Raw genomic sequence first — 13,568 nt, 5'->3', positions numbered from 1 at the left:
GACGCAAACCCGACGGCGCCGCTGTGCCAACGACGAAGGGGGAGGTGCTGCAACCTTCGACGGGCTGGCGACCTGAGCGGGAACATCGGTAGCAGCAGGAGGGTGTGCAGGTTGCCTGGAAGCCGTCGCGGCCTGCGAACACCTGGGCGGTGGTGGGCCGATCACCAACGAGACCGGCGGGGCCACAATGCCGCTCCGTTTTGGGCTGTCGGGCTCTGCCTCCCGCACGCTGTCGCTGTTGTGCTGCACCGCTTCGGCATCTGCATCTGCATCTGCATTTGCGTCTGCATTTGCGTCTGCGTCTGCGTCCGTCCCCAGAGCCGGCAACACTACACAACACCACCACCGACGCAGTGCCCAGGCCCATCTCGCAGCAGCGCTTCGTGGCCACCTGCCCTCTGCCGATCACTGCCGATCGATCCTGCTTGCTCTCGCCGCGGCCCTGGCTTCACCTTGGCCCTCGATAGCGCCTGCTCGCCCCCAGCGCTTTCCCCGATGGACGGTGCCGCTTTAGGTAAATCGGCCACCGGGCTGCTTGGAGAGTGCAGTCGGCAGTGCTTCACCCTGGGCCGGTTCCGACTGTCCCTCTGTCGGTGGCAGGCCCGGCGTCCAGGGTCTCTCTTAACACTTGTGTGCTCGCTCGCATTCCACATCCACCACCACCACACCGCATCGACACCAACGTTGCCGGGATTCCGATGCCGATTCCGATGCCCACGCCCACGCCGACTCGTCTGTCCGCCGCACAGAGCTCCGAGCCGAGATTCTCTTTCTGATAGGCACATATCTCAGCTCGGGGCCGCTCCAGGCGACCTTTCGGTCCTTTGTCGACGAGGTTGACCGGCTGCAGACCCCGGACTCTCCTCTGCTCCCGACCCGGACAGACTGGACCGGCGAGCACCATCTGCAGACCTTTGACGAGTTGGTATGCCTGCTTATTCGGTGCGCCCGGTCTGGCTTGGCCGCCGAACAACCATCCGGCTGTTCCTGGGCTGCGTGCTCCATCCGGCGCTGACCATTCGCTCCGTCCGATCCAGCGCGAGAAATATGCACATCTCGGCAGCATCCATCTCGAGGCCCTGCTCGCCAAGTTCCTCGATAACAATGCGGCAATCCCGTCTCGCTCGCTGCTCGGCGTTGGATCGCATGTTTTTGCCAGCTCGAAACCGAGCGTTGCGTCGAGGGATGGTGCCCTGACACGATCCTCCAACGGTATGGAATCGGCTTAGTGGAGCCCAGCCCGGATTACCCCTCGTCGGACTCCACATCCAGTTCTGCTCGGTGGTCTTCGCAGATGGCAACTGGCGCTGATTTCGGTTCTCTTGTTCAATTTGCGCTGGCTGGCAGTGCTGCGCTGGGTCAACTGTCGCCAACACCGTCCGTCGATCAGCACGGGCTCGTGTCCGATCCATGTCCATCGTCTGCATCGGGTATGCAAGGTCTACTGCATGACTGATGCCGGGTGGAATGGCTCGCTCCTGCTCGAGCAAATCCAGATCAGCCGCTGACTCTACATTCGTCGTCCGGTCGCCTCTGGATCTCGACATGAACCTGGATCGCCGCTCCTCATCAATTCACTGGGCCACTGTGCTGCTTTCGTCTGGCTGCTGCTTGGGCTCTGTTTTGCCGATCCGAACAGCTCCGTTCGATTTGCGGCCACACGGGGGCTATATTCTGCCTCGCCTTTGACCAAACTGGAACCCGGTTCGTGACGGTAGGCAGTTCTCGATCGCGGATGGCTTCCGTCCGCCATCGGTTGCTCTCGGTGTATCAAGCATCTTAAGCAATCGCGCTGTTCGTAACAACCCTGTCGATATTTGTCCATCCTTCGGCGATTCACAGGGCGGCGATGATAACTTGGTCAAGATCTGGTGCTCCAAATCAGGCTGGCTGATCCGCTCGCTCCGGGGCCATCTTCCCATCGGCTTTACCATCACAGCAACTAATCCCAACGAACCTAGTGTCAGTGTGGTGCTGCTGGGTATCTGAGTCGCACGCCTTTCTGGGCCAAAGAGCGAGTCTCACCAAGTCCGAGCAGAACAGAGCAGAACAGAGCAGAACAGAGCAGAACAGAGCAGAACAGAGCAGAACAGAGCAGAACAGAGCAGAGTTGTCACTAATGCGCATCTCGCCTCGCGCGCCGCTCGCTTCACCACAGGTCGAGATCGGTGTCATCATCGACGTAGCCATCAGCAACGACAACAAGCTACTATTATCGGCTGGATCCGATAAGTACATTCGCATCTGGGATTTCTACACTTTCCAGCCCATGGGCTGCTTCAAGGTGCGTTAGCACCAGCTGCTCGGACGGATCTGGCGTTTGCGGACATGGAGCCTGCAATGGCTCTGATTTTAGCCAAATCATCGTGCCGCTGATCGTGGCTAACAACGGAGGATTGACTGTTCTTGCCAGGTTGAAAAGGGCATCACAACCATAGCAATATCACCAAGCCCAGTTCGGTCCAACTATTGCATCGCCGCCACTTGTGAGGACGGCAAGTCGCGGGTCTGGCGCTGGGATGCCGCACGCAAGTCATTCGTCACAAAGGTATGTCCGCCATCAAGTAATGCGCTTTTGCCCAACAGCAGTTTTTGCAGTTCTGTGAAGTATCCCATGGCCCCACCGTCATCCATCATGTCACGATCCTGACTTTCGTCGTGTGCGCTTCATTGTCTTGTTGGTTCGCCTCGTCGACCAAGCCCGAGGTCCTTGACTGCGGCTCGACTCTTCGAGATGTCGTCAAAGCATCGGCCTTCAACGCCACTGGAACGCTCTTCGTGACTGGCGGGGATGACGGTTTCATCTACTCGTTTGCGCTCACCCCACCCGAGTGGCATTCAGCTTTGTCAGATGCCCGGACTGAAATGACGCCCAAGCTTATCAGCCAGCTGGATGATCACCAAGGAAAAATCACCGACCTGCGGTCCAGTCCAGACGGCAGATATTTTCTGTCGACAAGCCGAGACGGGACGTTGCGCAAGTGGAGCTTTGACCCCTCGCGCAAGACATGGAAGAATCTCTGCTGTAGGTCTACCCTCATCCTCATCCTCATCCTCATCCTCATCCTCATCCTCACCCTCACCCTCACCCTCACCCTCACCCTCATCCTCATCCTCATCTCCATTCGACTGTGGCTCCATTTCCTTTGTCTCATTTGCTCATCTGATCCCTTGCCTGTATTTAGTCAGCGTAAAGGACTTTCGGATCGATCTGAGCCGATTGCCGGGCCACAACCCAAACTTCCGGACCCCTTCGTCCGCCGACGACGATCCAGAGCCTATGCATTCGCCAACCATCGACACATGTGTTTGGACGGCCGATAACAGACTCATCGCCGCTTCGGTCACCAAGGGTGTTATCCTGGTAAGTTCGTTCAGAGAGCGACGCATGGTATCTAGTGCTAATCATCCGGGCCAGCAAACCGCATGCAAATACATTCATCCCTCCAGCCTCTCTGCCGAGCTGACCTCTGCACTCATCCAAACTGCTTCTTGTTTAGATATGGGACTCCGTTACGGCCCGGCAAATTCGGTGCCTCTATGGCCACTCGGACCAGGTGTATGCCCTCGAAGCCCATCCGCGGCACCCTGACTTGCTTCTGAGCGGAGGATACGACGGTCGCGTCATTCTTTGGGATATCCGAACCGGCAGCGCAATCAGTGGTGAGTCGGCCCATCCCGTTCGTGCTCCTGCCTCCATTTTCATCGGCGCAGCGCATAGTTTAGAGCACGATTCACGGCCGTGTTCCTCTGTAAATGACCAACGGCCTTCATCGATGGTCTGTGATATAATTCAGTGTTTGAAGAGAAGCACAAGATCCTGGCGGCGCAGTTCTCACCCGATGGAACCAAGATCATAGCCAGCGACGACAACGGCGTGGTATATATCTATGGGGCCAGCACCGACTCCAAGGCCATGTCCAATGCCCCGTTCTACCAGTTTTTCTCGAATGAATCGAACGGCGTCACGATCGACGAGAGCGGCACCATCATGGATGTCGAAAACCTTCGCCCCGCACACCATTTCGATGAAAATGTGGTGGTCAGCAGTGACATGATGGTCCCCTATCCTCAGTACGAGCGGTATCGCATGCTACTGCAACAGCGGTCCCGCTATGCCGACGACGAGCTGATGGAGTCGCACCGACAGGAGCTCTTGCTGCTACTACAGCAGGAGCAGGCCCTGTGGGTCCAAGCAGACGTGGCTGCGTCGCCCATGTAAGTTCCAGCAAGTCTCAGACAACGGCGTTCATGGATCTGCCGTCTATCTCTATCTCTCTCCCTCTTGCGCATATGAACTCGTTGCCCAAGAGTCTAGCAATATTGCTCTCGCATTGCCTCCAGAATTGATCTTTTGGATTAGCGGTGTTATTGCACTTTGATCTGTGTTAACATTAACACCTGTGCCTTTTCATTGTTTTCCCTCCCTCCGGGACACGATTCTCTCATTCTCTCCAGCCCAACGGTTGTCAACAAAAAGAAGCGATACAAGCACAGAAAGATATTCGACTCGGACGACGACGTTGATGTTCTCAACGAAGTCATCACGCCCTGGGGTCGGGCGCACTCGAGCGGTGACGAGTACAGCATGCAGGAGGACGAGGTCGAGGAAGAAAGCGACGATGACGAGATCGCCGTTGAGGAGCGCGCCCAAGTGTCATCGGATGACATGCAGTCATTTGTCGTCAGCGATGACGATGTGGAGGGCGAGGCGCCACCTCCAAGGCCAGTCACCACCAAGCGACAGCGCAAGCGTAAGTACCGCCAAAGAGCAAAGTCAAGCGCATCCGGGGAGAGCGATTTCAGCATGACCGAGGATCGGCACGTCGGGGGTTCGTCCCAAGACAGTGGAAGACATCGCAAGAAGCGTCAGGCGGTCAAGCGACGTGAAAAGAAGGTCATTCGCGACGATACCTCGGAGGAGGATGAGGAGGAGGAAGAAGATTTGCAGTCAAGTCTGCAATCGGCCGACGAGGTAGAGACCAAGCCTGATCCTGGCGAATGGGATGGTACCTTTACCGATGCAAACGATGCTCCAGCCAAACCCAAGGGCCGACTGAAGCGTCGGCCGCGCAAGCGGCGCAAGGATCACAGCGCCAGTTACAACGAGGATCTAAGCGACGACCTGTTTGAATCATCGGACGACGACCCCGGAGCGGGCCCATCAAAGCTCCCTTCCACTGTGGCGCCATCATGGCCGTTGTCGTCAGCCGCAGCGTCGTCAGCAGGAGCAGCGATTGAATCTCAAGCCGATTTGACGGAAGAATCAAAGGTGATCGTCGCCAAGAGCTCGTCAAACAGCCCGTCGCCATGGGTCTCAACGACCGAGCGCACGTTCACGTATCTTCCGCAGATGGGTGATCTGGTCGTTTATTTCAAGGAGGGGCACAAGGCCTTCCTGGACTCGCTTCAGGAGAGCTATCCCGAATCGCATATCAAGCGATACCGATCATGCTATCGAAAGGATGGCGACGATGTCATATTCGGCCGCATCTGTGCTTTGCGCTTCGTCAAGGACGGCCAGATCACCTCATGCGATTTGAACCTCCAGGTCCATCGCCTGGAGACCGGCTCTGATGCAGGTCCTTCCGGACCACACCGCGGTGCTCCCAGGCTCGTGCCTGCATCCGCAAAGCCCTTCAAGATCAAATATTTCGAGTACGATACGCCAAGTTTTCTGATTCTCTACGAAGAGTTCGCCTTTGCCATGAGCCGGCCGCCGTTCACGGTCCGGACCACCGTCTATGCTACCTATCCCGACCGCGACTACGAGGGCACTGTCACCAAGATTGCATCTCGACCAAGCCCCTGGCAAAAGTACAGCGTCAAGTACAGCGACTCGGACTCAGCTGCGGCCTCCTCCGCCGCCGGAAACGTCGAGGAGCTGAGCCCGTGGGAGCTAAGACGGCCGGGCGAAAGCCGCTACGAGATTCAGGAGTGTCTTCCGGTCCAATGTAAGTAGCATCCGGAATCACGGGCAAGATGTCCAACCGAATGGCTCCCGTCGGCTGTTTGAGGAGACCTTGGTACTATGGAGCTTCTTGCCTGCCCGATTAATGTCAGGCATAGCCAAGCGTCTGGATGCGCGAGTGGGGTGAGGGGAGGTGCAGCATCTCGGTCTGTCACAGCGAGCGATCCAAAACAGAACTGTTGCTGTTGGGCTGCTTGATATCGATTTGTCAGATATCGCATTTGGATTGTGATCCCATAGCCGCAACTGACCGACATACCCTGTGCCTCCCCAGGCGTCTCGCAACTGGCTCAAGCTGTGGACGAGTTCATGCAGGAAGACCGAATCGAGCCCTTTGCGCAGCGAGTTGACTATGACGCCTATCCCAACTACCTGCAGGAGATTCCCTATCCCGTCTATCTCGAAATGGTGCACGAGCGGCTCTGCAATAACTACTATCGTCGGATAGAGGTGCGTTTGTTTGAGTCCTGGCTGAAGCAGAGCGAGAACAAGAGGTGGCAGAAGGAAGGGCAAGCCATTTGCCAGTCCCGAGATGCCATGCTTCGATCCAGAAGGGGCGATAGCACTCGAACCTAGTCGATACCATGGCCGATAATTGCGTGCTTTAGGGATCCTGCATGGAAACGACCCGCCTGACCGAGCCTGACATGGCTTTCGCCTTCACTGCTCCAGGCTTTGGAGTGGGATTTGAATGTGATGCTTGCCAACGCGCTCCATTTCAACTTGCCTGGGAGCGACATCTACAATGACGCCAAGGAGCTTATTCCCTTTATGATTGATAAGCTGCGAGAAGTTTATGGTAATGCTTGCCTTGCTTGGGATCAACCTCCGCCTGGAACGGTGGAGGAAGGGCCTAGATCTGCCAATGTCGTTTGCTTCCAGCACTGTGGAGTTGGCCTTGGCGGTCCACATCTCGATACTGCTCCCTGCGGTAGGCTGCCGCGGACACATCATTCCCTTCTCTGGATTTACCTCCCCTCTTCCATGCACAGACGTCGCCACCGATGGCGGCCAAGGGCTCGCTCAGCTGTCGCCGGATTCGACAGTTGACGACGGAAGGCATTTGAAGATCGTGCACAAGCCACCGGCGCGCACAAGTGGTTCCTCGAGCTCTGGCTCGATGTCAGTGCCTCCACGCTCCTTGTCGAAGACGTCATTGCGACAGTCCACTCGCAGCAAGACTTTTGACGACGACGAATACGAAAACCCAGGCTCGGAGAGTTCCGACGGAGACGAAGATGGGGCAGGCAACGACAACTACGACGATGACGATGGCGATAATGGGATAGATGATGGCAGCGACTTGGATGCGGAGGGCATCACCGATGAGGAGCTTTACTGAGGCCCGGGGTGGGTGGATGCTGGTACCGTCGATATCTGCGCCTCCCGAAATTGCCATCACTGCCGGCCTATTCGTGAATGTATGACGACCTGGATGCCCAAGGAGCAGTTTTGTAGTCGCTCCTCCCCCCCCCCTCGTTGGAATGGATATGCCCGTTCATCAGTCTGTTGCTCGGTGAGCTTGTTTCCTAGCCCTTTAACCTCAGGAAAGCTCTGGATACGGCAGGCTGGTGGACAGCACAAATCGTGTCCTGTAGGATCTGGCTTGTGGCGCACTCCATCGGTTCCTGAAGCACTGTTGGGCCATGAATCAACCCGACTCATGAATGTCCGAGTGGATAGCCCTGCCGCCTCGTGTATGTCCTCGGGCTGCTGTTGAAGACAATAATAAACGGCCCATGTGTGTGTTTCTTTGCGTGTTCTTTTCGTTCATGGGCATGACCAAAGTTGAGGGCGAATGATAAAACCAAGCAAAATGACAAAAACTGGACGAGGAGACAACAATCAAACCGTGAATAAGAGGAAAGGGAGGAGCATATTGCGACACGACTCTGCTCCGACCCAACGACAGCGAGGCAAATTTCATAGCAGAAAGTGAGAACATTTGATAGAGCATCGAATTAATGGATGGCGAGAGACTCGGGCGATCGGAGACTGGAAGGGGCCCAGTGGCATCCGAACATGAGCGATGGGTGGTCAAAACGACAATGTGCAACGAAGATGATAAGCCGCATCGACCGAGACGACAGAGCAAACGAGAGAAGCTTTGCCAGGTAGACTCTGTCTCAAGAGCGTGTCAAAGAGCCTGGGCGAGGCGAGGTATGGTGTGGTTGGAGCGGGAGGAGGAGTGCGCCTCCACAGCTTTGCACCGCTCACCATCGCCTCACAGGTTTGGAGGTGGATTGTTCAAATAGCCACTCCAGTTTCGTCCGCCCATATTGACGATGATCGAGGACGGGCTGCTGAGCGTCTCGTTTCGGTAGTTTGAGCCGGATCCGAGCCTTCCCGAACTGACGGGTGTCATAAGCGGGGAGTCAGTCTGTCCCATCGAAGGGCGTTCGATCGGCGACGACAGCCCTGCATACTGGACATGGACCTGTTGCTTCATCCGAACGAGCTCCCTCAGCTCGCGCTCGATTTCGTCCTCGAGGGCTTCTCGATATGGGCTTGGGGACATGCTCTGCCCGCTCGAAGGATCACGCTGGATGCCGGTCATCATATCCAAAGGCTGCTCCGGAGGCGGGCTCAAGGGCGACCTCGGCTTGGACTGCCGCAGAAGCTCTTCATAGCGGCGCGTGGCAGCACTCTTTTGAACATCGGGCCGGGGCGACGGTACATATTTGGGGAACGACTGGATGGAGGCAGCAAAGGACAGCCTGTTGTCCACTCCGGACGAGAAGCTGGACACTGGCCTGGGAAAGTTGATCATCGAGTTGGCGCGGTAGAAGGGCGAGAGGGGCTCTTCGCTCCGGTGAGAGGCGGCTGAGCTGCGGCGACTGAGGGGCTTTCGGCTCACGATCCAGGCATGGTTGATCAACATGGCTGCGGTTGGGCGCCGTTGTGGGTTGTACTGCAAACAGAGCGAGAGAAAGTTGGAGAGATCCTGCAGATTGTGCGAGAGTAAGGCCGAAGCGGATGAGTCAGAGCCACATTTAAAGCAAGCATATCAAAATAGCAACAACAGCAGAAACAGCAGGAGCAGAGCCACCAGCTGCTGAAGTGGCGATAGCGACAAGTGTCTGTGGGCGGTCGATATGACAAACGTCGAATTGGCCATTTACCCCTGAGATATCCTCTGGGATTGGAATGCTGAGGTCGTTGGTCATGGCGCGATACAAGACGGAACAGATCGGCATCTCGTGGTTGGGCGGCTTGCCGGTCAGCAGCTCGATGATTGTGCATCCAAGACTCCTACAGAGCACCACGGAGTTCCAATGTCAGAGCAAGAACGCGCGCCTCGACTCTCAGCGCCAAAAGCGCCACAAGATCAGTGCAACTGCAAGTGCGCAACAGCAGTGGCATTCAGCAGCGTCTTTGAACCAGTACCAGATGTCCGACGACTTGGTCACGCCTTGTTGCAGGATGACCTGGGTATGAAGCGGCAGGGCGGCAGTCGCGTGGGTCAACGACAGATGCACAGCGAGCAAGCTTGGTTGGTGAGAGAACAACGTCGAATACATACCTCGGGTGCCATCCAATGAGGGGTTCCAACTATATGGCAGCACAGAAAGCAATGTCAACATGCTGAATCTAGTGCAGCTACATGCCGGGGATGTAAATCAAAGAGGGACATTGCGTACGGATGGGAATCCACATACCGATTTCGTTCTTGGGCACCGATGCATCCGTGCTGATGGCTTCCGGGATCGGCGCAAGTTGCTTGGAGACGCCAAAGTCTGTAAGCTTGACGACACCGTCCTTGGTGATGAGGATGTTGGCAGCCTGTGAACCCAGTCCGCAAGTCAGTATCGGTGATAATGAAGCACACGGTTCGGACTGAGCGCGCATGGTAGACACAAGGCAAAGATCGCTGGGAAAGATGCGAAACAAGCACAACGCCGACGGGGGAGGCGGAAGCACTTTCTCACTGCCCTGCCCGACCCAGTGGAGATACCAACCTTCAGATCGCAGTGGACGACGTTCTTTTCATGGAGGTAGATGAGTCCCTGCAGGATCTGCATGGTATAGATGCAGACGAGATTCTCCTTGAACTTGCCGTGTGTCTTGAGCAGCTTCAAGAGCGAGCCATTATCAACGAGCTCGAGAGCAATGTTGATGTGGTCTTCGGTATTGAGATAGCCATAGTATGTGACGATGTTGGTGTGCATCAAGTGGCTCAGAAGCGTGACTTCCTCCTGCGTGGCGGAAGGCAGACAGAATCAGACACATGAGAATGCACGAGCGCCGAGTTGCTCCAATCTGTAGGATATCTCTGAATCAATCGTCGCTGACACGGCCACGGGATATCCCCGAGTGCCTCAGGCAGGGCCGGACACAAGGTGCCAGTGTACGGCCCTCTCGGGTGGTCTGGTGGGCCTACCATCAGCATCGTAATGCGATCCTGGGGCAGGTTTCGCATCGAAATGCGCTTGATGGCCACGGCGCAGCCTGGAAACGATGTTCAACAGACGGCAAGTGATTAGACGAACATACACAAGCACGGCTCGCGTCGTTGCACCGAAGATGACGGCCCATGTCCTTACCGTCGGTCGTATTCAGAGCCCTGTGTATGGTCGGCAGCACCATCGAGATCGACGGCCGTGAGAATCAGCACTGCACGGACAACTGGCACCAACAAACTCCAACCGGGAGTCTAACAACTCCTTTAAAGCTGAATCAAGTGCAGCGAAAGCTATCTCGGGATCACCGCGCATGCGGAACCCACCTGTAAACTTCACCAAACCGACCCTTTCCGATACGCTCTCCAAGGCTCTGTAGATGAACGACACAGTGAGCATTCAGCTACAGCGTGGACCATGATGTGATGCGGTACTGGACAAACAGAGCAGCAGCAGTCGAGTCCTACAATTGCGCCAATCTTGGTATCGAGGACTGTGTTTGATACCGAGGGCTCGTCAAGGAGCAGCTCGGCGCCTTGGTGGATGGAGCCGGATGCTCTGGACTCGGCGGGCAATGAGGCAGAGCCGCTGGAGGGCTCCTTTCCCTTGCTGGAGGCTCCGCTGCGAGCTGATGATGGTTCCGGATCGTGGAGCGAATCGACTTTGGCAGGCTGGTCGTCGGACTCGATCGCCATGGGGTAGTCTGTCGCTCGAATGTTGCTCATGGCGACTCGTTTCTTGAGCCGCTCCAGTCCACGACTCTTGGTCTTTAGCTTGGATGATGAAGCAGGTCCGTTTGGACGGTCGGGGTCTCTGGCAGAGCCGGAGCCGGAGCCGGAGCCAGAGCCAGAGCCGGAGCCAGAACCAGAGACCCTGCTGTTGGCTTCGGGCCGAGTCTGTTCAGGACGGACGGCATCGAGGTGACTTTGCTGCGAGCCCTTGCGTTTCTCGGCCTCATAGCTCTTGATCATGGCCATAAGATCCTCGGCATCGGGAAGGCGAGGCTCGAGGTGCTCCGCCTCGGGTGAGGGCACCCCCTCGACACTACAGGTCTTTTGGGGATCGAGCAGACCCATCGGGCCAGGGTCGCGAGTGGAGGGCCTATCACTATCCAGTAGTGGCTCGGCCGGGCGAGCATCCTCGGCGTAGAGATTGCGGAAGGAGGGCGGTACGACAACTTCCTCGTCGGTGTCGTCAGCGGCATCTCGGCCGCTGAGGGGCATGTCCGACTGGTGAGAGAGCTCAAGGCTGGTGGATGAGATGTAGTCAGACTCGACGTATCGGGTGCGCGGGGGCTTAATGCCTTCGAGCTGGATGTCAGAGAAGAAATTAGAACGGACAGGGTTGACTCTTGATGGCGGTTGGGAGACTGGGATAGGTTCTGGGGCCGCTTGTTCGTCCCTGCGGACAGGAAGAGCGTCTTCAGCACGGCGGGAACTCACTTGGGAGATGCTAAACAGGGCGCTTTGATCGACGATGCGTGCGCTTGCGGAGGAAAGTGGTGGATCGACGCCGATGGCATCGAATGAGGTGATGGCTGGTTTCCGCATAGCAGGCGCGTCTTTAGCAACGGCCTCGGCCTTCATTAGAAGCGGAGGCAGCTTGCGTGCCGGCTTTGAGCGGATAGGAGGTAGAGCGCCCTTGCCTTTGGTTGAGGTGCAGCGCTGGAGGGCAAGCAAGGTCAGGACGACCTAGGGGAGACAGAACAGGGAGCCGGACTCGTCAGGAGCATGTCCGAAATGATGGGGCACGCATCGCCTGCCGCCGAATCCTCAACAGCGCATCATGAGATGGCAGGATATGCACGTCATGAAGGAAAGCGACAAAGCTGGCCTGTGATGCCGGAGCGATAATGTACATTGTGGATAGTTCTGCTGCTGTGTAGGTCTCTGGGATCAAACAGCTCCGAGTCCGGAACACCGAGAGCCCTGGCGCCCTGCAGGAACAGTGCAACGTTGTCGGTCTGCTCGGGAAGATTGGGAGACGCCGGGTTAGATGGATGCGAAGGAAGCGACAAGCTGATTCGGAAGCGGCACTTGCCTTGGGCTGCGATGGACCGGCTTGGGACACATTGCTGGCAATGAGCGAGAATATCCCAGGCGAGAGAATGCTAAGCAGCCTGGCGATTACATCCGCCGATCAACGACAACGAGTGATGTGGGTTGCAGACAGGATCAGCGGGTGGTGTAAGTTGCAGAAAGGATAGCAGGAATGCAGTGGCGATATTGCGAAGGCCGGAGCTGCCGAGGACGACGGCGGCGGCGATGTCACAGCGAGCGAGGGATGTATTGCGAGCAGCGACAGCGGCGGTCGATGTCGTCAATGCGGGTGAGCCCGGAGTCTCCGATCGATGTTTGCGGTTGGCGCAGGAACAAAAGACTTTACGCACCGACACAGAATAGAGCCATCCTGAAGCAGCTGGCGAAGCTCGTAGGGATCTCGCGGCAGAGTCTGGCGATCATTCAGGGCCATCTCCAGGAAGGTTGTGGCAGCATCCAGGTCGCTATCGATCTGATTTGTGACCGAATGAGTCGGGTGGCGAAACAGCAGCAGCAGCAGTCATAGCGACAGTGGTGGCGATGATAAGCAAGGAAATAGCAGTAAGTGGCGGATGATCACAGCAGACAGGATCATGGATTCGACGCTGGGATGATAGCCGAGCCAGGAGACAGATCCTGCGGAGATCGGCCAGGAGCCCTGCGGAGATGCGGAGGAGACGAATACAATGCAGTCCGCACCTGATCGGCGCCCATGGGATCGCTGAGGGCAAATGCGGAGCTGTGGGGTGCGGAGGACATGTCTAGAACGGCGGGTCTATGAGATCGAGGGAGATCGTAGATCGGTGCTGGGCTTGGATTAACTTGGCAAAGGTCAGACGGGCTGCGAAGGAGGGAGGGAGCCCAAGAGCCAGCGGGCAGCTTTTTGGTCTGTCCATGAGCGGGGGGGGGAGTCCTGGACGCTGCTTGGAGTGTGGGAGCGGTCTCGGACAGGCGGACGAGGCTGGTTCAGATGGGACGCCACTCCGACGGTGTCCGGCCGGTGGTAGTTGCTGTGGCCAATGCGGCAGCCGCGATAGCTGCGAGTGTTGATATTGCGATTTCAGTTGTTCTGATTGTAGTTGTTTTGATTGTGGTTGCGATGGATGCCCTGTCATGTTTCATGTTTCATGTTTTATGTTTCATGTTTCATATTTCATG

At 56.8% G+C, this 13,568-nt stretch overlaps 2 protein-coding genes across 2 annotated transcripts; one reads left to right on the top strand and one right to left on the bottom strand.

The window, feature by feature from the left end:
* Nucleotides 1-240: 240 nt before the first annotated feature.
* Nucleotides 241-7,711, top strand: BJ171DRAFT_506662 (uncharacterized protein). Its single transcript, XM_053111146.1, has 16 exons — nucleotides 241-514; nucleotides 750-925; nucleotides 1,038-1,212; nucleotides 1,348-1,430; nucleotides 1,640-1,714; nucleotides 1,843-1,962; nucleotides 2,159-2,284; nucleotides 2,414-2,548; nucleotides 2,701-3,025; nucleotides 3,186-3,364; nucleotides 3,501-3,663; nucleotides 3,798-4,218; nucleotides 4,459-5,954; nucleotides 6,246-6,421; nucleotides 6,644-6,770; nucleotides 6,964-7,711. The coding sequence occupies exons 1-16, from the start codon at nucleotides 496-498 to the stop codon at nucleotides 7,311-7,313; spliced, it is 4,146 nt and encodes a 1,381-aa protein (XP_052966314.1). The 5' UTR covers nucleotides 241-495; the 3' UTR covers nucleotides 7,314-7,711.
* Nucleotides 7,712-8,061: 350 nt separating this feature from the next.
* Nucleotides 8,062-10,630, bottom strand: BJ171DRAFT_121475 (kinase-like domain-containing protein). The gene is made up of 8 exons (XM_053105560.1): nucleotides 10,516-10,630; nucleotides 10,353-10,420; nucleotides 9,931-10,167; nucleotides 9,631-9,754; nucleotides 9,495-9,523; nucleotides 9,359-9,399; nucleotides 9,094-9,223; nucleotides 8,062-8,915 (listed from the first exon to the last, which is right to left on the bottom strand). The coding sequence occupies exons 1-8, from the start codon at nucleotides 10,556-10,558 to the stop codon at nucleotides 8,196-8,198; spliced, it is 1,392 nt and encodes a 463-aa protein (XP_052966313.1). The 5' UTR covers nucleotides 10,559-10,630; the 3' UTR covers nucleotides 8,062-8,195.
* Between the last annotated feature and the right edge of the window lie 2,938 nt (nucleotides 10,631-13,568).

Source organism: Polychytrium aggregatum, assembly GCF_025602895.1.
Source record: "Polychytrium aggregatum strain JEL109 chromosome Unknown BJ171scaffold_20, whole genome shotgun sequence".
NCBI lineage: Eukaryota > Fungi > Chytridiomycota > Chytridiomycetes > Polychytriales > Polychytrium > Polychytrium aggregatum.
Note: the sequence above shows the minus strand (reverse complement) of the source record. Positions and strands in the feature narration are given on the sequence as shown.

Excerpts from the sequence above, each read along its gene's own strand:
- BJ171DRAFT_506662 (XM_053111146.1), top strand. Across the intron at positions 3,365-3,500 it reads TCACCAAGGGTGTTATCCTG|ATATGGGACTCCGTTACGGC; the intron begins GTAAGTTCGTTC and ends CTTCTTGTTTAG. Across the intron at positions 6,771-6,963 it reads TAAGCTGCGAGAAGTTTATG|ACGTCGCCACCGATGGCGGC; the intron begins GTAATGCTTGCC and ends TTCCATGCACAG.
- BJ171DRAFT_121475 (XM_053105560.1), bottom strand. The coding sequence starts at position 10,558 with ATGGTGCTGCCGACCATACACAGGGCTCTGAATACGACCGACG. Across the intron at positions 9,400-9,494 it reads CTCATTGGATGGCACCCGAG|GTCATCCTGCAACAAGGCGT; the intron begins GTATGTATTCGA and ends CTTCATACCCAG. Across the intron at positions 8,916-9,093 it reads TCCCAGAGGATATCTCAGGG|GATCTCTCCAACTTTCTCTC; the intron begins GTAAATGGCCAA and ends CACAATCTGCAG.